The sequence below is a fragment of the Canis lupus genome, chromosome 29, assembly GCF_048164855.1.
Source record: "Canis lupus baileyi chromosome 29, mCanLup2.hap1, whole genome shotgun sequence".
Taxonomy (NCBI): Eukaryota; Metazoa; Chordata; class Mammalia; order Carnivora; family Canidae; genus Canis; species Canis lupus.
The window spans coordinates 17,501,070-17,527,480 of NC_132866.1; the positions used below are offsets into that span (position 1 = coordinate 17,501,070).

A 26,411-nucleotide genomic window follows, 5' to 3' on the forward strand; every position below is an offset into this window, starting at 1 on the left:
CCCGGGTACACCCTCCAACTTTGGAATTGAATTTAGAATAGGCTTTGGCTTTTTATCAAAGGAGCTGCTTTTAGAGTCATGCCCTTACTAGGATGCAATTTGTCTTACCTCTGCTGCTTGTCCCAACCAACATAGCTTTATTCCTTCATTCACCCCTTTATTTTAGCTATTCATCCATCTATTCATCTACCCATCCACCAACTACTCACCCACCCACCCATCCACCCATCCATCCACCCATCATCCATCTAGTACTTATTGAGAACTCACCATGTGTTAGGTACTATTCAGGGTTATAGTGGTGAAGACAAAAAGGGTGTCTGTCCTTGCATAGATTGTAAGCCAGTGAAGGCATCTCGAAATAATCAAGGAAATAAATGAAGGAGAATGAATTATGATATATTAGGTAAAGTGGACAGGAAAAGTCTTTTTGAGGAGTGACATTAAACTGAACATGGGGCAGCCTGGGTGGCTCAGTGGTTTAAGCGCCTGCCTTCCGCCCAGGGCTTGACCCTGGGGACCCACGATCAAGTCCGACGTCAGGCTCCCTGCATGGAGCCTGTTCCTCCCTCTGCCTGTGTCTCTGCCTCTCTCTCTCTGTCTATCATGAATAAATAAATAAAATCTTTAAAAAACAAAAAAATAAACAAAAAATAAACTGAAACATGAAGGAAAAAGAAGGAGCCAAGGGCTGGCAGAGAAAAAGCAGTAGAAGATGGAGTCTAAGAGGTATGGAAGGGTGTGTGTACATTTATACAACTATCTATCTATATCTGTTTTATATATTTTAGATATATATTTAAATATATATATATAAATAACATATTTAACTTCATGGCTCAATACATATTATATATATTTAAAAATACACAAATATATATAAATATATATCTTACATATATATTTATATATATTTAACTTCATGATTCAAATAGAGTCCTTTATAAATTCAACCTTACCTGCTCATAGCAATAGCAAATCAAATTCGTTGATCCCTGTCTCTCTGTGGTCCATGAATACTATTTGTTGCTTTTCTCCAGAATTTCAATTAAGGAGGTCTTGTAATATATTAGTGAAGTGCCATAGGGGACTCAATGACCAGACTGACAAAGTATTAATTTCAACTAAATTACAGGATTCTTGAGTAGTCAAGGAAGAACAGTGTATTTAAATGAAAAGCCAATTCACATAACTTAAGAACAGGCTTTATGTGTTCTAACCAATTACACCTCCTCTTCTAGTTTTTAACAGCTTTGCTTATGAAGCCCATATTGAAAATTAAATGTTTATTACCATTTTTTGAAGGTGAGGTATAGAACTTGGCAAAGTATTGATTAATAACTTGTGGATGGCTGGTGTAAAGAAACCCGTTCTGAACCCCGCTGTAAACAATGCATCAGCAGAGTGTTTCAGCTATTTGTAGGCTCAGAGCTTGCCAATTTGTAATTAGTTGCAGATTTTCAATTACTTCTCAGCAAACAAAATAGTTTTATTTGCATTGTTTACTTGGCATTTAGTTTTAAAAGAATCCAATTGATTATTTTTGAAGACAGATGACTTTGGAGGGTTGGGATAAAATAAATAGATAAATTTTTGAGTAGCCCTACATCTGTATTTTTGTTTTGAGTGATGTCAGGGTACAGAACTTAGCCTAAATTCAATCAGCTCTATCACACAATCCCAAAATGCCTCCTGTGCAATTTGTCAAAAAGATTTTTGGCAACTGCATATAAAACTCTTGAGATTTGTAATGAAGAACATAATCTGGGGGGGGGGGAAGCAAAGTTGCATTTTCTGCTAATTGAAACTGGTAAACCACTGTGGGCAAGTTTAAATTCAATAGAAGATCAAAACAATTACTATTTTAAATGTTAGTCCATGTTGCTTTCTCATCAGAGTGGTTCTAGCCATAACTCAGGGCTCCTTGTGGGTCTGTAACTTTTTCTTTGAGGAAGAAAATTCAAATCATTCAAGAAAACATTTATTGAGGGTATCCCTGGATGGCTCAGTGGTTTAGCTCCTGCCTTTGGCCCACGGTGTGGGCCTGGAGTCCCAGGATCAAGTCTCACATCAGGCTCCCTGTGTGGAGCCTGCTTCTCCCTCTGCCTGTGTCCCTGACACACATACTCTCTCTCTCTCTCTCTCTCTCTCTCTCTCATGAATAAATAAAAAAAAAAATCTTAAAAAAAAAAAAGAAAAAAAAAGAAAACATTTATTGAGGACCTACATAGTGGTTGGTGCTAGAGATATCACCAAATGAGTAAGGCAAGACTTCTGCCTTCAAGATCAGAGGCTAGTGAGGAAGGGACAGAGATTTACAAAGAACCCTGATTAAAGGCTGGTTATGCTAAGTATATGATAAATGAAAGGCCATGGGATTAAGGAGAAAGAGGGAATTCATTCTGACTAGCGGATCCAGAAAGGTGAGAAGGTAAAATGCAATAGATGGTGAAGGAAGGATGGATTTTCAGAGTTGTGGGGAGAAGAAGGACCAGGCTGTATAAGGAGAGAGAGAACAGGCTGAATAAAGAGCAGTTGTGCACCTTGTTCAGAGAGCCAGGGGCTGGCTCATGTGGTTGGACAGATATGCACCATGTGAGGATGGCAATGAAGGTGAAAGAAGTGGAGGGACAGCTGTGGACAGCCTTGGGCAACACTGTAAGGAGCTTGACTGCTAATCTGAAGGTGGTGAGGAGCAGGGAAAAGCACTGAGCAGGGCAGTGGCAGGACCAGATGGGTCTGTGCTTGAGAAAGACTAGCTGGGGAATGAACAGTGTCTGCAAAGGGGTACAGGCAGAAAGAAAATAAATGAGAATTGATTTGAGGTATTCTGGATGTGGACTCAACCGAACTTAGAGAGTAAGTAGACACTAGGATGAAAGAAAGAGGACGGGTCCAAGCTGATTCTCAGGCTTCCACGGATGGTAACAACATTACCCAGCACAGAACATGAAGAGGAATCATTTTGATGGGGCAAGTATCACACACACACACACACAGACACACACACACACACACACACACACACACACACACCTCAGAAAATGTCAAGGTAAAACAATATGCAAATCTCAAAAACATTATGCTACATAAAAGAACAGTCATAAAAGGTCATACATCCTATGATTCTATTTATATAAAATATCCAAGAGAGCTAAATCTATAGAGATGGGGCTGGGGTAATTTCCTTTTGGGTAATGAAATGATTTGGAACCCGAGAGAGATGAGGGTTGCATAACATGATGAATGTACTGAATAACATGAAGTGATACACTTTATAATGGTTACTTTTATGCTACATAAATTTTATACAAAAAAAAGAAAGATAATAGGAAAACCAAAACCAAAACTGAACCCAGAAAACATCAAGGCAGGCCATGGCACCCCCGTATTCCAGAGTTGCACATACCAAGCATCTCCTCTTAGACATAAGCGAGACCAACACAGAAAGAAGCATAAGGGAAGGCGTGTTAATGCCCCTTCACTGAGAATAATTGTGTTTGGTTCCTGGTGGACACACTCCTTCCTACCCATTATTATGCACATTTTCCTTGGCAGGCCTGGGCTGACAGCACTGGGAATGTTTAATTGGCAAGAGCCTTATTCCTTGTAGGTATATCTCGTATTTGGGGACCATCCGCCTTTACTTTGTCAAACTCTGGCTGACCTGGTAATGTGAGTAGTCAATCTGTCATGTGGGAGACATGTTAGGGGGAATGGGGGAGGGACAAAGATGCAAAGCACATAGAGAGAGGAGCATGTAGGTCAGGAAACAGTAAGGAAAACTTTCTGGCATTCATACTGGTCATCAGTAGCCCCGGGGGAATAAAGGGCTCCCTGATGCTCAGTGCATCATCAGGAAGATTAATTAACATTTGTAAAGGCCACACACAATGTGAAAGGCCCAGTAATGGATCTCCAAAAGCTGGAGTCCCTGTTTTCCAGAAGGGTCATGAAACAAGGAGTGGAAAATATTCCCTAGAAGACAGAGCTGGGTGACCTCGGCCATGAAGAACATTGCAAAGAAACGACTGGGCTTGTCTGGGATTCTCTTCATTCTCAAGTTGAATCCGATCTGACAGATGTGGTGAGTAATTAAGCCCTCGTCCATTCAGAGTCTGAATGCCTGCACTGCGCGGAGAATGGGGCAGGAATAATGAGAGGCGCAGCCCCTCCGGGACTATTCAGGAGTGCTTGAATTTGCATGGTCACATGAACCCGAAGGAAGTGGATTATGCTGGCCCAGCCAGGAAGTGGAGACCGCCAAAGCTTTCTGATTTGCATAAATCAGAGGGCTGGAAGGCAGAGGCTGGAGGGCTCTCAAAGGAGGTCAGGTGTAGCTGCCTTTCCTCGAACCCAGCACATTTCTGTAGCTAGACGCCTTCTCACAAACACTGCCCAGGTCATTTAAGGCGTGATGTCATTTGCTCAAGTTTCCTCAACAGGTAGCATTAAGTTTCCAAAAAATGCGACTTTTATAGGCAAAGTTGCTGCACAGTCTTCTAATGAACACATTCTTTTAATCACCTTGAATTAAAGGTGATTTGGAAAGGGGTAATGCATTTTATTATGATTACTGTTGTCAAATAATTTCTAATTGTGTGACAAGGTGCTTAAGTGAAGAATTGTTTATAGCTTTAAAAAACAGTTAATGCCTCTCAAAAAAGGATTACTGCCTTTTTAAGTTTCAAATGAAGGCTACCAATTAATTAATCCATTTACATAAAAATGTCTTGGATCAGCTACCTGCAAAGATAAAGGATGAAATCTATCCTCTAATTGGAAAAAGAAAGACTGCTATATATGGTAATAAACATATAGAAGTACTCTACAAAAAGCAAATAGAAATCATTAATTAAAGCTGAAGTGCCAAAATGTTCATTTCATTCTATACAATATTAAAAATGGTGGTAATGTGATGTACTTTATCGAATAACTTTGTTTTAAATATGGCTTTCCACCTACACTGTTTTACTCAGGCTTTTTCTTTTAAAATTTTTTATTGAAGTCATGCCAAATTACACGATGGTTTTAGAGACTGGAGGTAAATCTCCCTTCAGCCCCCGGCCCCCCAGCATGTAGCTAACTTTGTATTATCTCCCAGATTCACAGACATCAGCCAACCAAGATCGGTGAGAGCATTCAAACCTTGCTCACTTGGGTTCTGCACGAGTCCTCCACTTGATACAAACAGTCATTACAGACCCAGAATGGAACAAAGAAGGCAGATATTTACTAGTGAAAAACCGAAGTTCCTTAATCACCTTAATATATATAATCAAACGGAAATTATACATTACCCAGACTAATTATATATAATTTCTCGGCATTAGGTATAAATTATTCAGACTATATCAAGGGAGAAAAAAATAAAAAAGATTCTTCTTCGTAGCAGAATTTTCATTGTAAAATAGATCTTGCAGCAAATCCCCGCGTTCTGGTATCTCTTCTTAAGTCTTTGATGACTTAAGTTTGTTTCCCTCCACTTTTTCCAAGCCCAGGCTGTGCTGCCATTCCTGAAGTTGGACTTGGTCTTTTCATGATCACTTCCTGGACTGATGAACATGTGGTGCTGGAGTAAAATGTTGAGAAGAAAAGTGTAGAGGTGAAGAGAGAGAAAAGAGGACACAATAAAAAAGGGGAGCAGAAGGAGAAAGAAGGAAAAAGAGGGGAAAACGAGGAGGAAAGGGAGACTGAAGATTAAGATAATCTGAAAGGTACAAGTTGTGATAAACAGGAAGGAGGAATGCTCAGTGTCAGAGACTGGTATGAGACAAACTGCCAGTGTGGGCAGGTCACCTGTCAAAGGGACTCCATGTGTTGGTGAGCAGGCAGGACGTGACACCCAGCATCCTGGCTTCGCACCATCCCTCGCTCTAAGTGAAATTAAAGGGACCTCTCATGGTCACGCTTTTTGGACTGACCAGTTCAAGCCACAAGGTGACTATCAATTGGCAGGGCCCTCTCTCTGCTTTACACAGGCAAGAATCACCACTAACCTCCAAGAGATGCATTCTCATGAGTAGAAGTGGAAAACTAGAGTTCTAGCAGCCTTTAAGAGATGCAGAGACATGAGGGTCACACAACAGAGGAAATCCATGGTTTACTGGTGGCTGTAATCTCTCTCCCTTGACAAGCCCATTTCCACCTCTAAAAATAACTCAGACCGTTCACGTATTCTTCTGAGGAGCTCAATGTGATCCGTACCAGTGGCTAGCATTATTTTCATGCCGTGTTGGCGAGAAATATGCCCTCTCTTATTGTCAGTGGGACCCAGGGCTAGAGAAGCTAAATGACTCATCCCAGGTGAAGCTGCTGGGGAGAGAGGTCATCATGCTGGGGCTCCTGGATTTGAGGTCGATATGCCCGGCCCTTGGCCCTGGAACCTTCTGGGGGAGTATCAGGTTTGCTACCCACAAAGAAGGTTAGAGGAACTCTAGAATCACGCCCAGACATGACCCTTGGCAGTACCATTGCATCCCTGAGGAGACACAAGTCCCTTCTCTAAGTCTTTGTAGAGAGCATTTTATAGGTTACACCAAGGGTGTCCAGCCCACAATCAGACAATTTTCAAATAGAGTGCTGACCTGACTGTATTTTAATTGCTGCACGTCCCCATCAATGACAATGTGCTACACCATAGGAGGTGCTGATCCTTCATTGCTTGCACTGTAAAAGGATATTTTTGTATAGATCCCTTGGAAGTGCTCATCAATCTGTGCCATATTTCCTGCTACTTCTGTTGGATAGGCTCAGTTTCATGGAGGGAAAGTCTTCCTAAGATTCTACGCAGAGATATATAACTTCTTTACCTCACAGAGCCTTAGTTTCTTCATTTGCAAAACTGAGACAATTCCTACCTTTCGGGCTTGTTGATACTTAACGATAAGCACATTGCTTGGCACAAAAAAAGACCCACAACAAGTGGTGATTATCACAATTATTATCACAGAAAAAGAAGTTTAAGTGGTTGTAGAAGGCTATGAGAACAGCTTTATTTTCCTATTTTTTTCCCCAGAGGTTTAAACTGTTCAAGTCTGTTTGCATTTTTTTTTTTTTAGTCTCTGCTGATATCAACGCATTATTTAAAGAGTGTTAGAAAAGTTAATCCAAGAGAAACATACACTTGGTGTCACTGACCTCTTTAAGTGACACTTTTGTCATTAATTATTACCTTTCAGTGATAGTGCTGCGGCCAGCTTCCATTCCCTCTGGTAGCTTATGTGAATTCTAGGATAAAAAAGTGGTTTGGAACCTTTCTAGTTAAGGAGCATAGGAGCCTCTCTTTTAAACTTCTAAGAAAAAAACAAAAGCAAAAAAAAAAAAAAAAACAACCCATAAACAAACCCCCGAAACCCAAACAAACAAAAAATCCCCTACAGATCAGCTAATTGTTAAGGCTAAGAAGTTAGACCAGCTTGGCCACTTATAAGCAACATGATCTGAGTAAGCTGTTGCCTTACTTATGAAATGAAATCATAAAACATTTATCTCTTGGGTATATTAAAGGCTTTTAAAATCCACTAACATAAAGTGCTTAGCCTATGCCTGGTACATAGATGCACTCAATAAATGGTTACCATAATCATGTTACTATCAGTAACCATAAAACTTCCATGGAACAGTCAGGGCATTGGTGCAGGAAACATTTATTGGTAGGTATTACTGTGAACACTAGGGGTAACTGAAGCTCCCACCTACCCCAAATTCTCCCCTCTGTTTACACAGACATAGAGTGATTCTGTTTCTTTTCTTCCATTTCAGGAAATTCGTTCATACTTGAAAATAGTCATTAGGCTGAGCCTTGTGTGTGATGTATGTGTTTAAAAAATGTGGTGGTGACACCTGGGGTTATCGGTCTTTTTATTTGTGGAGACAAAGGTCATATCAGACTTGAGCGATTGTGCGTTTCTGGGCGCATGTACCGTGGGCGAACTCCTTTATCCCCCTCGGTATCCTGTGCACGGTAAATAGGACAAAATTTTCTTTGGAGGGTGGTCTCTCTTTAATGAGATAGAGCAAACATCAGCAAAGTTATTTCCAGAAACTTCTAGTTCACTTAATAATTGCTGATAAATAGAAACTACTTGTCACTGCGTAGCATGTGTCCATACACCGTCTACTCCCCATTTCACTGATTGTGTGAGACAGCCTCAATTTTTCTTCTTCAGTTACCATTAGCAGATAGTATTTCTAATTCTCTTCAACTGAAAGGAAGGGAGGAAGGAAGAAAGGAAGGAATGGAAAAAAAAAAAAGAAATCTGTCTCTAATTTAAGCAGGGTCTGGATCCACAGAATCTGAGAAGTTGTCCTGTGGTAAAATCCCTTTCTCTGGTAAGGCAGACAGCTGGTGATTTCCAGTTCACGCTGCCTCCTCAGCAGCCTGTGTCACCAACGCACCGCGTGGTGTCAGGGCCCCTGCAGAGTGCACCAAGGCATGCTGGGAGTGTGGCGTGGAGTCTGGTGGTGCCGGGAATGAGGAGGGTGGGCAAGGGCTGGTCTGTTCTCAGGCCAGGAGTCTTGAGAGCTACAGGTGACTTTTCACAAGCCCAGTTTTTAAAGACAAGATTTTGGAGTTCTTCAAAGAGTGGATTTTACTAATCCTGGATCCATGGGGAAGATAGATAGAAGGTATGGGAGAGGGGAAAAACTGGGCAGGGAATACATTACTATTTCTTTTTTTCCTTTCATTTCTAAAAATCTTATTCTGGAGGTTAAATACATTATTTTCTTCCCCTCATTACTGGTATTATGTTTGAGACCACTCTAATTTTTTCTGCCCTGAAAATGGATCACATTTGTTATTGACTTGTTAGTAAATTCACACACCCTTTACACTGAAACAGAAACCATCTCAAAGGCCTCACAGCTTCTGTGAGGACCAGCTACTTAATGTTACTCTACTTATCTCATGTTCTGGGAGACTATTCAGTGAACAATGACTGCTTATAATTTATTTCCTATCATACTTTCTTTAAGTAGGGAACTCCAACTTCTTAGGAATTATAGGAATTCCCTTCCTCCCCTACCGCCCCAGGGTATCATTAGGAAAAGAATGTGCCTTCTCTCTTTGGAGAGCAGTTTTGCTCAGTTGTGTCTTCATTCAGTTAAGACTTCCTGAATGCCTACTGTGTGCTCTGTTCTAGATAAGCTTTAGAGAGGTAGCCAATGGACAAATCCAAAGCAAGTAAGTACCAACATAATCACAGGCTAAATCAACATGGTAGTAGGCTGGGTTAAAGTATTCTAGATTTCACTGCTGTTGCCTATTACATCATCATGAGGTGAAGTACCGGTTTTTGCTTTAGTTTTTAATTTCCAACCGTTGGTAACTGGTAAGGGGTCCTAGTCACATGACAAGCATGCAGCTCCTGCCACATGCAACTCACCAAGTGCACTCAACAGCATCCAAAATGGCTTATGTCCTGTTCAATGAGACAAGTCTACTGCTTGGACGTTGTAGCAATGCCAAGTTGCTACAAATGTTTTTATTTATTTATTTTTAAAGATTTATTTGTTTATTTGAGAGAGAGAGAGAGAGGGAGAAAGAGAGTGTGTGAGCACATGCGTGAGCCAGGGAAAAGGAAGAGAATGTCTAGGCATATTCCCACTGAGCAGGGAGCATGATATGGGGCTCAGTCTCACAAGCCATGAGATCAGGACCTGAGCTGAATCCAAGAGTCGGATGCTTAACTGACTGAACCACTCAGACACGCCTGCTATAAATGTTTTTAAATGCTTACTCTCTACTTCTATACTTAAGATGTCATGGACTGACACCAAATAGTTCATGGACTGGCATGAAGAGGAGTTCTAGACCAAAGGATTAATAATGTTCACTGGAGTGATTTAAAGCTGCCACCATTGGTTCTAGCTATGTGCCTTCTTACTTGGACTTCTGACCCACCTCCAAATCCTGCTGCTTCCAAAAACCAATGCAAATAGAGACCTAGTCTGTGAAAACATATTTAACTTCAAGATAATCTGAATTCCTCGAAGCCAGTGAAACTGTCTACCGAATTTCGTGTGTATATATCTTTTTCTACAAAGTCCATGGTTTTCATCATATGTTCCAATGGGTATGTGGCCTAGAAATGGTTAAGAGAAGCTAATGCCTCAATACTTTTTCATTACCTGGCAACTCTAGTTACAAATTTCAACATGCAACCACCTGTGCTTCCCTGGGAAACACATTCACCTGAGGGGACTGTTCATTTTATGAAGGCTCTAGTGAGTGGGCTAACCATTTCCCTGGTGTTTCAAAACACTATTGTTCTGCATTAAAAAACAGACTGGATTTGTCTACCAAAGATCTGAGTAGTGACAGGAGGTTAACTTTCTTGAAAAAATAATTTAAAATACTCTGTTAAAAGAAAGGGTATCACTATTCCTCAGCATTATGGAAGTATCCCCCACACTGGCATCTTAGAAGGTTGGGGGCAAGTGCTTAGAAGGGGGGATGAAATTGTAGAGTGAGGCGGGTGGGTCCGGTTGGAGGAGAGGTGAGCATTGGCTGTTATAAGTGATGGGGGACGGAGTATCCAGGTGGAACCAGATGCCATAGAGGTCAGGAGCAAGGAGATAACCGGGAGGATGAAGTCACCATTACGTTTTAAGAAGGAATCTTCTTCTAGTGCTCAGACTGTGGAAAGGAACTAAGATTCCTTACAGAAATGTTTCAGCCAGGAATTCCCCGTATCTTATTCTGCCAGAAAAGAAGACTAGGGGAATTATATTAAAAGGTGACTAGAGGCAACTAGAAGGGGCTCCCATTGATCAAAGACGGGACATTTGAGCATCAAAAAGAATAATGACTACAATGGACTGATGTAAATGAGATAAAAGATCCAAGTATTTATAATAATATTTAATGACAAATTAACAAGCCTCTTTAGTCACTTTCATTTTTTTTTAAGATTTTATTTATTTATGCATGAGCAACACAGACTGAGAGAGAGAGGCAGAGACACAGGCAGAGGGAGAAGCAGGCTCCATGCAGGCAGCCCGATGTGGGAATCGATCCTGGAGTCCAGGGTCACACCCTGGGCCGAAGGCAGGCGCTAAACCACTGAGCCACCCAGGGATCCCCTTTAGTCACTTTCAGAGGTTGTTGGTGCAATTTAGTGTTTTGAAAATTGGTAAATAAATGGAAAGAAGCATTTTTGCTGCTTTTCTTGTATGAACTATATTTCAGAAAAACCAAAAAGCTGATAATAAGTTCTTCTGTGTGGAAAAAATAGCTAATAAATGCAGACAGAAGGATAAAAATCACCATTTATAACCCCTGTGGATGCATACAGTGATATCAATGTTTGCTGGTTGCTAAAACTATTGGGTTAATTGGTTGACAGAGAATTTCATAATGGATGAATCAGGCTAAGCATACCGGAGCCTACTGATCAATCTTGATATTAATAAAAGTTGTTCTGTGCCTCCTAACCTGATGGTGCACAGGTATCCTGAATCTCATTAAGTTTTTAAATAATGACTCATTTATAGAAACTATGGAGAAGAGAAGAACATGCTGAACAGCACAAGGAAAATGCACAGGCCAGATATACAATTATGACAAATTTTACAGGACAATCCTCTGATTTTCTTCAACAAATACAGTAAAAACTGGAGGAAGCTCTATAATAGGTCAAAAGACAATTAAGAATGGATCGGCCAAATGCAACAGATTCACCTTGTTTGGACCCTGATTTACACTGCCCAACTATGTGGGGACATCTGTGAAACAATTAGGGAAAATTTGAACCTGGACAGATTACTATTATCATATTAATAAATTATTATTAGAGTCTGGTAGGTGTGGTAAGAGTATTGTGGTTAGGTTTTTAAGAAGTTATGCTATATCAACTAGAGTTACAAACTTTAATATTTACAGGTAAAATCAGATATCTGGGACTTGCTTAAAAATACTCTAGCACAAAAGCAAAGAAAATAAGAATGGTCATATGTTGGTAACTGTAAAAGCTAGGTGTTGGGGAACACAGACTTCACAACACTATGTTCTTTATCAGGGTATGTGTGTGTGTACATGTGTGAGAGAGTAAACTACTGTAATGAAAAAAAATTTTTTTTTTTTTTTTAAGAGAATCTCAGAAAATAAAGGCAGGCAAGCTGATGAAAAATGCAACGCTTATCTTTTGAGTCTTTGAATTCAGGCCCATACTTGCCCCAGCCCTGGGGTCTGTGGAAGGGTGAGCACAGGTCACAGGGGGGAGTACAGTCTCATTGGTCTCTGTGGGGCAGGGTTACTAGGTGCGTGGGAACTCATAGGGAGAGAGCAAGCGTGCTGAATCCACAATCCTCAACAGAGGCTGAGGCAGCTTTCTGATTGGTGGGAGGGAAGGAGATGTTCAGGATCTACTCTGGGAGAGGCAAGCAAGAGGATCCCAGCCACAGTCTAGCGTCCTCTTTAACCTCATTCCCAGAGCAAATCCAAAACAAGTACCAACAGAACATGCCATCTGGAATTCTATAATGCACTCCTGGCAACAGGCCATGGCAAGCAACCCTCAGAATTGTAGACGATTGGCATATTTAAAGGCCACACACATCTTTTCTTCAGCCCTCTGACTATCCTCTTGTATGTTATTAATGTGTTTAAATAACTGTAATAAATTTGGACTTGGAAGGAGTTTGGTCAGAGGCAATAATACCAAACTTGATACACAAATGACCTACTGGGACCTGTAATATCTCCATGCCAGCTTTTTTCAATTAAATGACCACAACTAGCAAACAACTATTAACATGGGGACTGTGTGGGATACAAAGATATGCAGTGTCTGCAATGGTGAGCCACAAAATGCTTGTAGGAGAAAAGGGAAAAAAAAAAACAGTTTCTCATATAAGTTCTTGAGACAAAGATGTTATTCAGCTTTACAGTCCTTTGAGCTCCTCCCAGGAATATTCCACCAATTTCCACAATTGCAATTGGAGGCTGTGTGCTAAAGAACCTGTAATATCCATATAATGTCCACACTTGTCCTAAACCCAGAGTCAGAGAGAGTCAGAGACTCTTGCTACTGTACCCTTGGTGACAAGAGCTACCTCAAATTACTCCTTTATCAACTGAAAATGAAAAAGAAACTGTCTGATTGTGCTCTTTTAATTTTTCTCTGGGGCTATCCCACATATTCAAACTGTGTTTACTTTTTGCATGATTAGTCCAGGACACTGGTCTACCAAGCTATCGTGTCTTATTCAATAGCAACCATGCTTTCTGAACCACAGATCCAATCATTCAGCAGGGGGCAGGCCATTGAAATTGAGATTGTCCTGAGAATTCAGGAGGTCAATCTGCCATATTATAGTGCATGCTGGACCCAACCATCCAAGAGAAAATCAGCATGACCCATCAGTCTAGGCCCCTGGGCTGGAAGAGTCCATTCCTAATACAGAATTAAGAGATGGATAGAACTGCAGGAGCTTATCTGGTTTAAGCCTCAGCTTCTTGCAGAAAACCTGACACAAAACATTCTACAGCTCACCCTTAACTCACGATGGGGTTACATCCCAATAAACCTATTGTAAGTTGGAAATATTGTAAGTCAAATAAGCATTTATCACACCTAACCTACTGAACCTCATAGCATAGTTTAGGGTATCTTAAATGTGCTCAGAAGGTTGACATTAGCCTACAGTTGGACAAAATCATCTAATACAAAGCCCACTTTACAATAAAGTATAAATAATATGTCTTGTGATTTATTGTAAACAAAATCATCAAACGCAAGCCTATATTAGAATAAAAAATAAATAATATGTTGACTATGTCATGTGACTTCTTGAATACTGAACTAAAAGTGAAGGACAGAGCGGTTATATCAGTACAGGATGGTTCTAAGTTTATCAGTTGTTTACCGTCATGGTTGCATGGCTGATTGGGAGCCACCCCGGCCCACCATCATGAGAGAGTTTCCTATGGCATATCTCTGGCCTGAAAAAAGATCCAAATTCAAAATATGGTTTCTACTGAATGCATATTGCTGTTGCACCATCATGAAATTGAAAAATCTAAGTCAAACCATCATAAGCTGGGGACCCTCTGTACTTCATTGGGAAGTTCTGAATCTGAGGAAGCACACTGTTAATGTTGCAGCAAAGAGTCCTTAGTTTATAAGAAAGGTCAAGTCCTGTTTGAAGCCCTGTACAGGATGAAATATTTCTTCAATGGATACTCAGCCCATATCCCTACAGGACTCCTGCCACTATTGCTCCTACTACAACTGACAACAGAACAATGATGATGATGGTAATTGTAATGCCAAGTATGTAGAGTCTTTATTTTCTTTTGGGTCTTTACCTTAACCTTTATCTTTTTTTTTTTTAGTCTTTTATTTATTTTTTATTTTTTTATAAATTTATTTTTTATTAGTGTTCAATTTGCCAACATATAGAATAACACCCACTGCTCATCCCGTCAAGTGCCCATCTCAGTGCCCATCACCCAGTCACCCCCACCCCCCACCCACCTTCCCTTCCACCACCCCTAGTTTGTTTCCCAGAGTTAGGAGTCTCTCATGTTCTGTCTCCCTTTCTGATATTTCCCACTCATTTTTTTCTCCTTTCCCCTTTATTCCCTTTCACTATTTCTTATATTCCCGAAATGAATGAGACCATATAATGTTTGTCGTTCTCTGATTGACTTATTTCACCCAGCATAATACCCTCCAGTTCCATCCACGTCGAAGCAAATTTAACCTTTATCTTATAAGTACAATTATTACCTCCACTTACACATTAAAAACCTGAAAAATAACTTGTTTGAAGTCACAAAACTAGTTAGTGGACAAAGCCAGGCTATCTGGCTCAAGAGGAGTAGTGTGACCCATTATGAGATACTGCCTCTTATCATACCTATGAACATTGGCTTTGAATTAACAATCTGAATTCTAAACTGTGACCTGAATTACAAAAGCAAATGTCCAGATTTTGCCTGAGCTCATGCTCAGACCAGACTAGTTTTTCTTAACTCTGGTTCCAAGTAAGAATCGTGTGTAGATCCTGGGTGGCTCAGTGGTTGAGCATCTGCCTTTGGCTCAGGGCATGATCCCGGGGTCCTGGGATCGAGTCCTGCAAAAGACTCACTGCAGGGAGCCTGCTTCTCTCTCTGCCTGTGTCTCTGCCTCTCTCTTTGTGTCTCTCATAAATAAATAAACTCTTAAAGAAAAAAAAATAAAAAGGAATTGCCTGGAGAGCTGATAAGAAATACTGATGCTGGGAACATACCCCTAGAGATTCGTGTTCATTGGTCCAGGGCAGGGCGTGGTCATCTGTATTTTTAAAAAGTTCTTCAGGTGATTCTCACATGCAACCGGAGCTGAGAACCACTGGATGAGACTGAAGTGCTTTGCAAAAGTAAAAAATACATTTGGGATTGTCGCATACCTTCACCTCCCACTTCGATTGTCGCAAAGGACAGTGGTGTATTAAAGGCTTTTATTACTTACTTGAATATGGAACCCTTGTACACAGTGTCTACAAATATAGATGGGAACTGCTGTTCTAACCATTTGGAAACCAGTAATTTAGGTTAATAAATTTGGCATCTCTCTTTTAAACAGAAAACTTGGTACCTTTAATGTCTAGGATGAGAATTTATCAGAGCAAAAGTCTCTTTCTTCAATGAGGATACAGAGGCACCTGGGTGACTCAGTCAGGTAAGCATCTGCCTTTGGATCAGGTCATGATCCCAAGGTCCTAGGATCAAGCCCCACATCAGGCTCCCTGCTCAACCAGGAGTTTGCTTTTCCCTCTGTCTCTGCTGCTCCCTCCACTTGTGCTCTCTCTCTGGCTTGCTCTCTCTCTCTCTCAAATAAGTAAACAAATAAATAAACAAATGAAGATACAGAAGATCCTTAGGCCAGCTTATTCTTTTAACTAAAAACAAAGATCTACCATCTCATAGTTGAAAGGAACCTTAATACCACCTAATTTCTCTTGGAAACACACACACACACACACACACACATACACACCCCAATGCAGAAATCCTTTCTAGAGCATTCTCCCAGATGGTCATTTAGCTCTAGCCTGAACAGTTCAATGACAAGAGACCTCACTCCTTCACAAGACAACACACTGCATTGTTGGGCAGATCAAGTCTTCTTTATATGGGCTCCAAATTGCCTCCCTATAACTTGTACTTGTTCATAGCCCTGTTGTTATCTGGAATAATGGTATAAAGTCTCTTTTTCTTTCAAATGAGTGTCCTTCAGCACATCATTAAGGCAGAGCATGGAACACTGGAGGGAACACAGGACTATATAGGAGCCAAGCCACCCGGGATGTGAGATGGAGGTTTGCCTCAGACTTTATATTTTAGCAAATGAAGCACTTCAGGCCTTAGTGTCATTGTGGGTAGGAAAAATACATAAAAACAAAGACAACAGAAAACTTGTTTTGTATAATTATAAGCATCAAATTAGAAGTCTAAGTGAAATGCTTTGTAACTAAAAAGCACTCTATGTTATTGTATTAATAAATACTTTAAATTATTGTGTTTTTATACTGGACAATTCTTCTGTCATTTGAAACATATATTCTCTTTCCAAAGTTACATATATTGGATTTGCTAAATAGTTATATTAATGATGGTGAGTGAGTGCTCCATGATGCCACCTATCTGTTACTTGTGTTGGTGATCCAGTGATCAGAAATAAAAGCTGTCCAAGCCGGAAAGGGTCACAACGTGCTAATGCTGTCTTTTAGTCGGCTGGCAGAGCAGAACAAAGAGAAGTCTGGACTTGAAATCAGAAGGTCTGGGTTAGAATCTGCCTTTTACTAGCTAGGTGCCATGAACAGATCAGTTTAACCGGTTTCCCCACACATAGAAGTGGAGGATGATAATAATGACCTAACATGCACTACTCTTAGGATAAAGTAAAGCGAAATATGTGGAGTATTCAACAATAAACGCTGTTGATTCTAATTTCAGAGCATTATACCATTGTTATTTTTTCAAATCAGTGAGAAACCATCAGAAAAGTGTATTATATGGGGATCCCTGAGTGGCTCAGCAGTTTAACACCTGCCTTCAGCCCAGGGCGTGATCCTGGAGATCCAGGATCAAGTCCCACATCAGGCTCCCTGCATGGAGCCTGCTTCTCCCTCTGCCTGTGTCTCTGCCTCTCTCTCTCTCTGTCTCTCATGAATAAATAAATAGAATCTTAAAAAAAAAAGGGTATTATAGTCTCTCTAAAGTATATGGGGATGCTCAGTTACCTGGATTCCATTGGGACAGAGTTCTTAATTTGTAAAATGAATTAATTGGACAAGCTGATCTTTAAGCCCTTTTCTAGGTATGGTCTGGGGCCACCAATATCCTTACTGCAAATCAAACTGAAAAAAGTTTCAGAAGTAAATTGATTCCTGAGATCAATCCAGTTATTCCACAATCCCCAAATACTTCCTCTGTGAAAGCCACGTCTTCAATTTGCAAATGTGTTTGAAAACGACTCCCCTTAGGAAGATATATTTGTTTCCAACTTAGTTCTGCTAGCCACATTCCTGAGGTGAGGTACCGGAATATTAAAAAAAAGTCAACAGAAACAGACGTTTCTCCAAAGAAGAAATACGAGGGTGAATAACCACACAAAAAGATGCTGGACATCTTAGCCACCAGGGAAATGCAAATCAAAACCACAATGGGATATTCTCACACCCACTGGGATAACAGTAATCAAAAAGACAGACAATAACAAGTGATGGCGAGGATGTGAAGAAATTGGAACCCTTGTACGTTGCTGGTGGGGGTAAAAAACAGTCCAGCTACTTGAGAGAACAGTTTGGCAGTCCTTCAAAATGTTAGCACAGAGTAGTATCCTATGACCCAGCCATCCTACTCTTAGGTGTGCAGCTAGGAGAAATGAAAACATATGTCCACACAAAAAACCTGGATGTGAATGCCCATAACAGCATAATTCATCATGTCTATCAGTTGATAAGTGGATAAAGTGCACATATTCATACAACGGAATATTAGTCAGCAATAAAAAGATATGTAGTACTGGTCGACGCTGCAACATGGATGAGCTTTGAAAACCTTATGCTCAGTGAAAGAAGCCAGACACAGAAGACCGCATATTGTATGACTCCATTTATATGAAATATCCGAGTAGCCAAATCCATAGAGACAGAAAGTAGATTAGTGGTTGTCAGGGGTCGGGGAGGGGGGGCTAGAGGGGCAGAGAGTAACTGCTAATGGATACCAGATTTCTTTTTGGGGTGATGAAAATGTTCTAAAATTGAGTGTGGTGATGGCTGCCCGACTCAGTGAATACACCAAAAGCCACTGAACTATACACTTTAAATGGGTGAATTGTAGGATATGTAAATTATATCTCAATAAAGCTGTTACAAGACTCAATAGAAACACGTAATCATAAAATTACAAGGATCAAGGATCAACTCAATTTAAATCAAAGTGCAAAGAACATGTGTGTTTGTGTAAAGTATTTTCTGTGGATAATTGCTTGGTATGTTCAATTGCTTGAAACCCATTTTTGCATTTGGATCATTTTTCAAGGAGGGGCTGAAATTTAAGGAAGTAAAATAGAATAAACAAGGCTATTGTGGCATAAAAAATATATTTCTTTTATTTTACTACCTAGGATTGACTCAGCAGTGTAAAATGCCATTTAAAAAAAGAATGACAAAGTTTGAATGAGAAAATGTATTTCATCGTGGAAGATAAAAGTCTTTCCTTCTCTACAGTGAATACAGGTAATTTCAGAAGCAGCGGCTCCTAATTATTCACTGTTGAAAAGCTAAAAAAAGGTTCATATTGAAAACAGTGACCTCCAGTTTGCTCCGTGAATGAAGGCAGACACAAATTCTCATTTTCCTAGAATCCTGGTTGATAACTGAGTTGGGAAAAGCATGCATTTCTTCATTACAGTGCAGTCGACTGTTCATTTAAATAACAATACGCTGCATAAAAGTCACAAAAGCATTATCTAGCAGTTCCACTGTGTTGAAATGCATTATTAGTACTAACAATGCCAAGTAGAGTAAATAAATGACTGTCTTCTTATTTTCAGCATTATTCCTGATTACTTAGCTTTATGAAAGGGTAGCATTATTATTAGCGGTGCATTCGACACCTTGGTCAACACTATTTGCTTGGATAACTCTTGAACTGGAAGGGATTTTAAAATAGAGCTATGTTTTTTTCTAGGTTATCCAAGAGCGAAAAAAACCTCCAATCCAGTGCTTATGTATCATACATTTTTAACAGAAAATATTTGAAGAACTCCACTTCTGTTCACCATATATGTGTGAAAAGTGGAATTAAAGCCCTCATTAAAGACAGCACACTTGCAATACTACTTATTTAAAAATGTAAAATTTACATCAATAGTTTAACTTTACATCAGAAGATTTCCTACCAAGAACATGCTAATGCTTCCATTTTTAAAGTTCCTTGAGCCCAAAGTCTGGGCCTTTTTTTTTTTTTTCCCTCTTTTTCACTCCCTGAAATACGCAGTACTCTACAAGATGCCACCGACTAAACTTGTTATGAGAGCACCATCAATCGTCCAAGTGCATGCCAAATAAAAGGAGAGATTTCAAATCGTTCACTCGTGAGTCTATAGTCTGCTTGGTTAGATGAAAAGAGGCATCTCAGTTAAAGATCTGAGCCATATTAGGTGTTTACAGTGCCTGATCGGAGTACAGCTCCTCTCAAGATGGGGTCACAGAATATAAGCTTATAAAGCGTTATCATTTCGTGGGGAGTACACTGCACACCAGGGTGATTGACTCTTGTCCAGGAAATGGAAGTTTTTGGGTTTGTGCAAATGCACTGAAGTCTTATGTTTTGGTGTGGGAAGGGAGCAAGAACAGTTGCAGGAAATGACAATGTGTGAATTAATATTCAGGTAAAGGATTATGTGAACAGAGGGAAAGATTCTTGAAGAGTGTGTCACACATGGTATTCTCTAAAATTGGTCACAATGGTATTTCCAATCCTACTGGTTTTCCACAACCTTGCCATCCCTGCATCATGAGATGCCATCTATGTCTCACTCCACTGAAACCTGGTGGACCCTGGTGACTATCTTACTCATCTTCAGGGCCCTGTGCATCTGAGCCCGAGACCACCATGCTGTGAGGTAGCCCAAACTAGCTCATGCAGACAGACTGGGTGGCTTGAGACAATGAACAGAGAAAGGGCATAATGCCAGCCAGTCCCTAGCTGCCCCGGGATCTCACCTCTTCCCAACTGCTGGAGCTCCGGGCTCTGTCTGCAGACAGTGTCATGAGAGACCGGGGTTAGGACACTTGGCCAAACTGCTCCTTACTTCCTGACCCATAGGAACTGTGAGCAATGGTGACTGTTGTTCTAAGCCACCGTCTTTTGGGGTGATTGGTTACAGAGCAGGAGATAGATAGCTGAGAGAGAAGAGAAGGACACCTGAATGGAGACTCATTACACGGAGGGTGTATCTGAAGCCAAGTCTTTCAAAGTATGACCTCTAGACATGCAGATAAAAACTCCCTGTATATCAACAAGTGAGGCCCCAATTTGGTCATGATTCAGAGCTTATTAAACTCCTCTGCGGTGGGTCAGTGTCCCCACAGTGGAAGCTCTAGGTATTCCAGAGAGTGGCAGAGCGTGAGCAGTGTGAAGAAACTTGCCTTGAACCCCGATTTATGCAGCAAGTATGGTCCTCCTGTCTACGTTTGCTCAGGGGTCCCGACAGTGGTGGGCAGGGAAGTGATAGCCTCTCTAAGGTACCCATTGGCACAATCACTGATTCCCATTTGCCTTCAGTGCTGGAATAAAATTGGACAGTTTGTAGCTCCTGGGCACATGTTATTTTAACACCTCCATGTGTCTGTTTTCTCGTTTGCCTAACTCACGCTTAAGTCTTCAGAACCCAGGCCAGGCGTCACCAACTCTAGAAGTCCAACAAGGGCTGAGAACTGCTCATGTACATCTATTGTATGATTGCATCTGCCACATTAAATAGTTATGAATCTATTAAATAGATTAATTGATTACTAAGAGATACATAGTATCTGTCACATTAAAATTTATGATACAAATTCTTATTCAGGTGTGTTTTCTCACTAGATTGTGCATATTAAGAAAGAGATACAAATTATTTACATTTGTATCTTTACCACATAAAGCCTGCCTTGTCACAATAGCTGGTGCTCCTATATGTTTGTGGACATGAACAACTAAAGATAAGCTGGCTTCAAAGGACCCATTTGGTGACAATGTCTCCAGGCATTTCAAACATCCTGCGTTCTTCTCTGATCTCATTTGGAAATCTCTCTGTCTGGTAAATTCCCAGGAGACCACTTCATCAGAATTTCATTCATGGCACTTCCCCTCATCTTCGACCCTTGTCCTCCAAAGCCTTCTTTCTATCTGAGAACCATCTCTTTACCTTGGACCATACTTACGTGTATTCCTACTAGATCTGCCTTCTAGATGGTCTACTCCATGGTGGTGGGTGCCCATCCCTAGCATCAGGAACAGCACTTCACATGCTCGGGGTGGGTTTGGGAAACAGTGCATCTCCCTTGTCTTGGGATACTTTTACAAAGTCATAACTGCCTCTGTCGTCTCTTCCCTGGGGTTAGCAACTCTGCCTCCAATGAGTCTGGAAATGTACTAGTCTTAGATATGTTCAACAGGTGATATCAAGATGCACTCAAATGATTTAAGGACAACCTGCCAAAGTCCTCAGAAACTGACTGCGCCCTTGAAGTAGGTCATCCTCGGGAGCAGTTGCTTTTCATCTACCCAGCAGGTGTGTGTCATCAAATAAATATCTTAAAATGTCTTCCAGCCAGGAACAAATATCTCGCAGGGAAAAGGAAGTACATAGGCTCACTGGCTGGAGGTCCACATGGAGAGCATGAAATGCCTTTTTTCAAATATACAAAAAATGATATTTTTATTAAGCACACAAGTCCACCCCTCCTGTTTACTGTTCCCTTGTCTATTTTCTTGCCTTATGTCCCTGACCCCCAACTAAAAAGGTTCCGAAAGAAACTAGTCTCAATTTTTAAGCTTCATTTATGAAGGTTTTAACAAAGAGGATCCCTCAAACCTGGTACCACAAAGTACATTTTCCCCCCTCAGAAAACTATGATTTTAATAATAATCATAATAATAGGTAGGCAAGCTTGGCTCACTTGGGATTATCTCTCCTACTTCCTGCCTTTTTTTTAGTGTTTAAATTAGTCATTAGTGTTATCTTCCTTCTTTTTTTGCTGAGAGATTCAGGAGATATTAAAATTCAGTAATTAGTGGTATTTCATTTTTGTAAGATTAGATTTTATAAAATAGTATAACAATTTGTTCCTGAATATTCTTGAGCCTACCCAATCACTACTTCTACAAGCCAATTAGCAAGTATCACTGGACCCAAATATTTAAAAAAATATTATAAGAAAATACAAGCCTGTGGTTTAACCCTGACTTCAAAGTTATGGGAACAGCTTAGAAGAGGAAATATTTGGGCTCAATGTGGATAAGTTTTGGCTTTAATTTTATGCACATTACTTATAACTTCCAAAGCCAAAAATAATTCTAAGAACCATGAACACAATGCACATCATGTGAGATTGAAAAGGTTGGCTCATAATTATTTCAAGATGAATTGTGTAGACCACTACATATTTTTTTTTTTACTCACATGAAGGTTATTCACTAATAATAATGTTGGATTTTGGGCAGCCCTGGTGGTGCAGTGGTTTAGCGCCGCCTGCAGCCTGGGGTGTGATCCTGGAGACCCGGGATCGAGTCCCACATCGCGCTTCCTGCATGGAGCCTGCTTCTCCCTCTGCCTGTGTCTCTGCCTCTCTCTCGCTCTGACTGAATAAATAAATAAATCTTTAAAAAAAATAATGTTGGATTTTGTTAGATCAGTGTTTTCTGAACTCACTGTTTTCTACAAACTCATACCATTTTCCTGACCTTACCTGAGCATCATCTGAGCTAGTATTTATTTAACTGTTTTCTTTATGTCAATTTTAAGTTAGCCTTTTAAAGAAGAAAAATATCACCTCATCTCAAGCAGTAATGGCAGTAAAACCATGGGTCTGATGGCTTCTTCAATTTGTTCTTTTAGATAAAAAAGGGGTAAAGTAAAAGTTGTCTCTCTCAGGAGAGGCATAGTAGTTGATCTTTTCACTTGATAAATATTTATTAAGTACCTACTATGTGCCAAGCCTTCTGCATATGATGGGTTGACAGCAGCAAACAAAACTAGGTTCCTGCTGTCATGGGGTTTATACACTACAGGGGGAGATGGCAATAAACCAACAAGTATATAATATGATTCAAATATGATTCTTTTTTTTTAAAAGATTTTATTTATTTATTCATCAGAGAGAGAGAAAGAGAGAGAGAGAGAGAGAGAGAGAGAGGCAGAGACATAGGCAGAGGGAGAAGCAGGCTCCATGCCGGGAGCCCGATGTGGGACTCAATCCGGGGTCTCCAGGATCAGGCCCTCGCCGAAGGTGGTACTAAACCGCTGAGCCACCCGGGCTGCCCTATAATATGATTCTAGGTATATGTGCTATGTGCTCTGAAGCAAGATGAAGCCAGAGGAAAGGCACAGAGTGGTGAAGAGGGTATTTGAGCAAAAATCCAACACAGCCTGGAAAACAATGGTCTAGTCTGAGCAGAGATAAAGTTCTAGAGAGTTCATCATTTTACCCATCTCCATTTCTACTCCTCTTATAAAACTCAGCTATGCCCCAAAACTCAATTGCAGCATATTAAGACTGCTTTTTCCAGTAGCGGAGATCACTGTGTCTCCTAGGCTGAGAGTTTTCACTGGGGAATGCCTTTCTGGGACATGGCTGTCCTGGCAGGGGTTGCAGGGGGAGATTCAGGACACCAGAGGGGACCATGGTGCTGGGGAGGGAAAAATGGGAGGAAGTAGCTGGGCTGGAGAGCACCAAAGACCTCTTTGGCCATTCTGCTATTCTGTCTGCCGTCTTAGGGTAGCAATCTCCATGTGCCTTAAGGAAATTATTTCATAGGCCAACCTCAGCACATGTATGTGAGTAGTTTGGGGCCACTATGGCACTTTCCCCTCATATAGGGTGAGAGGAGATGGGAAACATGAGCCTTATACTTTCTTCAAACACTGATTCTCCAGTTATTGAGTGAAAACATTAGTGGTGATCTACATGGAAAGTATGAATAGAAGCAAAGTCTGATTTTTAAGCAGACATTTTAGTTCAACCACATACATTACTTATGTTCCTTGGAGGCTGACTGCGTGATGAGAACCCAGCAGGTATCAGGTTTCGGGCAAGGAGAGCTGAGCTCTTAAGGCTGAAGGACAGGAGAAGCTGCAGTCCTGGCTGAGACTTGATAGCTGTGTGACTTTGAGCAAGTTACTGAACTTTCTAAGCCTCAGTTTTCTCATCTGTAAAAGAAAATAATAATGCCTCCCTTATAGGTTTGCTCGGAGTGTTAAATGAGATGAAATTATTAATGGTTATGCAGCACTTAGCACGTAAGTGTTCTTACAATAGATGGCAGTTACGATGACAACAGTAATCAGGAGGATAATGATGATTAAGAAATCATACGCAAAGCGCTTTGGTTTGGAAACCGAGAGGAAAAGCCCTGGCTTCGATATTCCTAAGAGGTTTCAGCAATAAGGGATGGTACTGTAGGTCTTAAGACTAGTCCTCTGCTAGGCCGGCGAGCCTGGCAGCACAGTGGTCAGGCAACACAGGCACGAAGGAGGAAGGAGTCACCCATGTGGACCATGACCCAACATGCAATCTCAGGGGGTTCAGAATGGGATGGGTAGTGGGGGCCACTGCAGGCAGTCTCAAGTAGGCATGGAAACAGGAGAAGGAGCTCCCTAGAGCTAGGACTGGGGCCCTAGATCAGGAACAGAAGATGGGAGAGGTCAGTGGAATGTGTCCCTTGCACGTGAGGCTGGTTTCAGAGGCCTCCTCATGGTAGCTGTGGCACTTGTTCCATTGAATTTTAAAGGTGCTCAACATGTCACCCCGAATTTAAAAACAACAGGAGAGCACACGTCCTGATGGTCTGAATTCATTAAATCTGCACACAATGCAATGAGATGTTATGTCATCAAAATGCCTTGGACCTGCACCAGACTCCATCTGTGACAGAAACAAATCAGTTTGTGTTTGGGGGAGGACGTAGTGGAATTGAAACACAAGTGGAAATCCAAGGTGGACAAATCTGTCCTGTGTGAGGTTTTCCCTAATGGGTCCCATGTTGTGCTGAGTACAGCTTCTTTGGGAAGGGAAATGACTTTCTACTCAGTTTCACACGAACCCCTTCCTCAATATTTATTTTTTCCTTTCTTTCTCTCTGGGTGATATATTTAATTGGATTTATGTCATTGATACATGTCTATGTGTTTGTGATACAATGTTTTATATAACGTAGCAGGATTATATCATTTAGTTGACAGGTAATTATTAAGTCTTACTGTGTGTCCAGCAGAGAAATCTCTTTAAGAAGGTAAGCATTCCCAGGAAGACTTTAATTTTTGTATTCCACAGTCATGAGCTTTGGCCAAGAATACATGAAAGGCCTCCACTTTGCTTCTATACTGGTCCAGGGAGGGGAGAAATGCAAGAATAAACTTCTAGTTACCGAGTGGCCAGACCAATATAATGTGACACCTACAACTTTCTGCCTGGTGAGGGAGGGTGAGTGAAGACACTCAGGCATGATGTACCTGAAGTAGGTATAGCAGCTTATGAGGCATGAGCAAAAAAGCAGAGCCAGGGGATCCAGGTTGGAGGACTAATTTGGTCCCTTGTCCAAATATTGAAGGAGTAGTAAGGGGCTTCAGATTTCTCCTTGAATGGCCATGAGGCTTGAGCAAGCAATGCTTCTAAGTGTTTTCTACCTCCCTGAGACTAAGTACTAGCTATCTTCAGCTGAAGAATGGATACAGAATTGATTAGGATAAAGAGAGACAAAGATTAAAACAGAGAACCTCACGGAGGCAAATGGATTCTGGGGCAGGCTGAGATGGTGCCTGCTCTGTGGGTTTCTCTCAAGCTGTAGCTTCAGTGTGTTTGGGAAACTCATCTTCTGTTGTTCCAGAGGACAGTCTATGTATGAGCTGCTGGCGACTCAACAGTCATCACTTTGTTGGCTTATTTTCCATCCTGTCCTCCCCAGAATTCAAGTGGTTTACACGAACACACACCCGTGGTGTCTGTCTGGAAGGTCACTGGGCTTGGGCTTGGCCAGCTCTGGTTCTGCTTACTCACTGTATGACCTGAGAGCAACCGTGAAGCTCCCCACGCCTGCGGACAGGGCACATGGGAGTGATTAGCCAATAAGAGTTTGCTGTGAAAATGTCAGGGGTGATTTTATTAGTAGCAGCAATGCTTTTCATCTAATAGGCTAAATGGTGAAC

The 26,411-nt window shown here is 40.9% G+C and overlaps 1 protein-coding gene across 11 annotated transcripts in view; it reads right to left on the reverse strand.

Annotated features, from left to right (window-relative positions):
• The window catches only part of VTI1A (vesicle transport through interaction with t-SNAREs 1A), a 356,845-nt gene that overhangs the window by 88,862 nt on the left and 241,572 nt on the right, over window positions 1-26,411 (reverse strand). For 4 of the 11 annotated variants that reach the window (XM_072805318.1, XM_072805320.1, XM_072805323.1 and 1 more), the window contains one exon: window positions 24,202-24,416. The exons of 5 other annotated variants lie outside the window; for them this stretch is intronic. In XM_072805318.1, coding sequence (XP_072661419.1) covers window positions 24,413-24,416 — 4 coding nt within the window. In that variant the 3' untranslated portion in view covers window positions 24,202-24,412. Of the gene's footprint in view, window positions 1-23,326; window positions 23,637-24,201; window positions 24,417-26,411 lie in introns of those variants that run through there. 2 more of the 11 variants (XR_012020590.1, XR_012020591.1) reach the window with 1 other exon arrangement.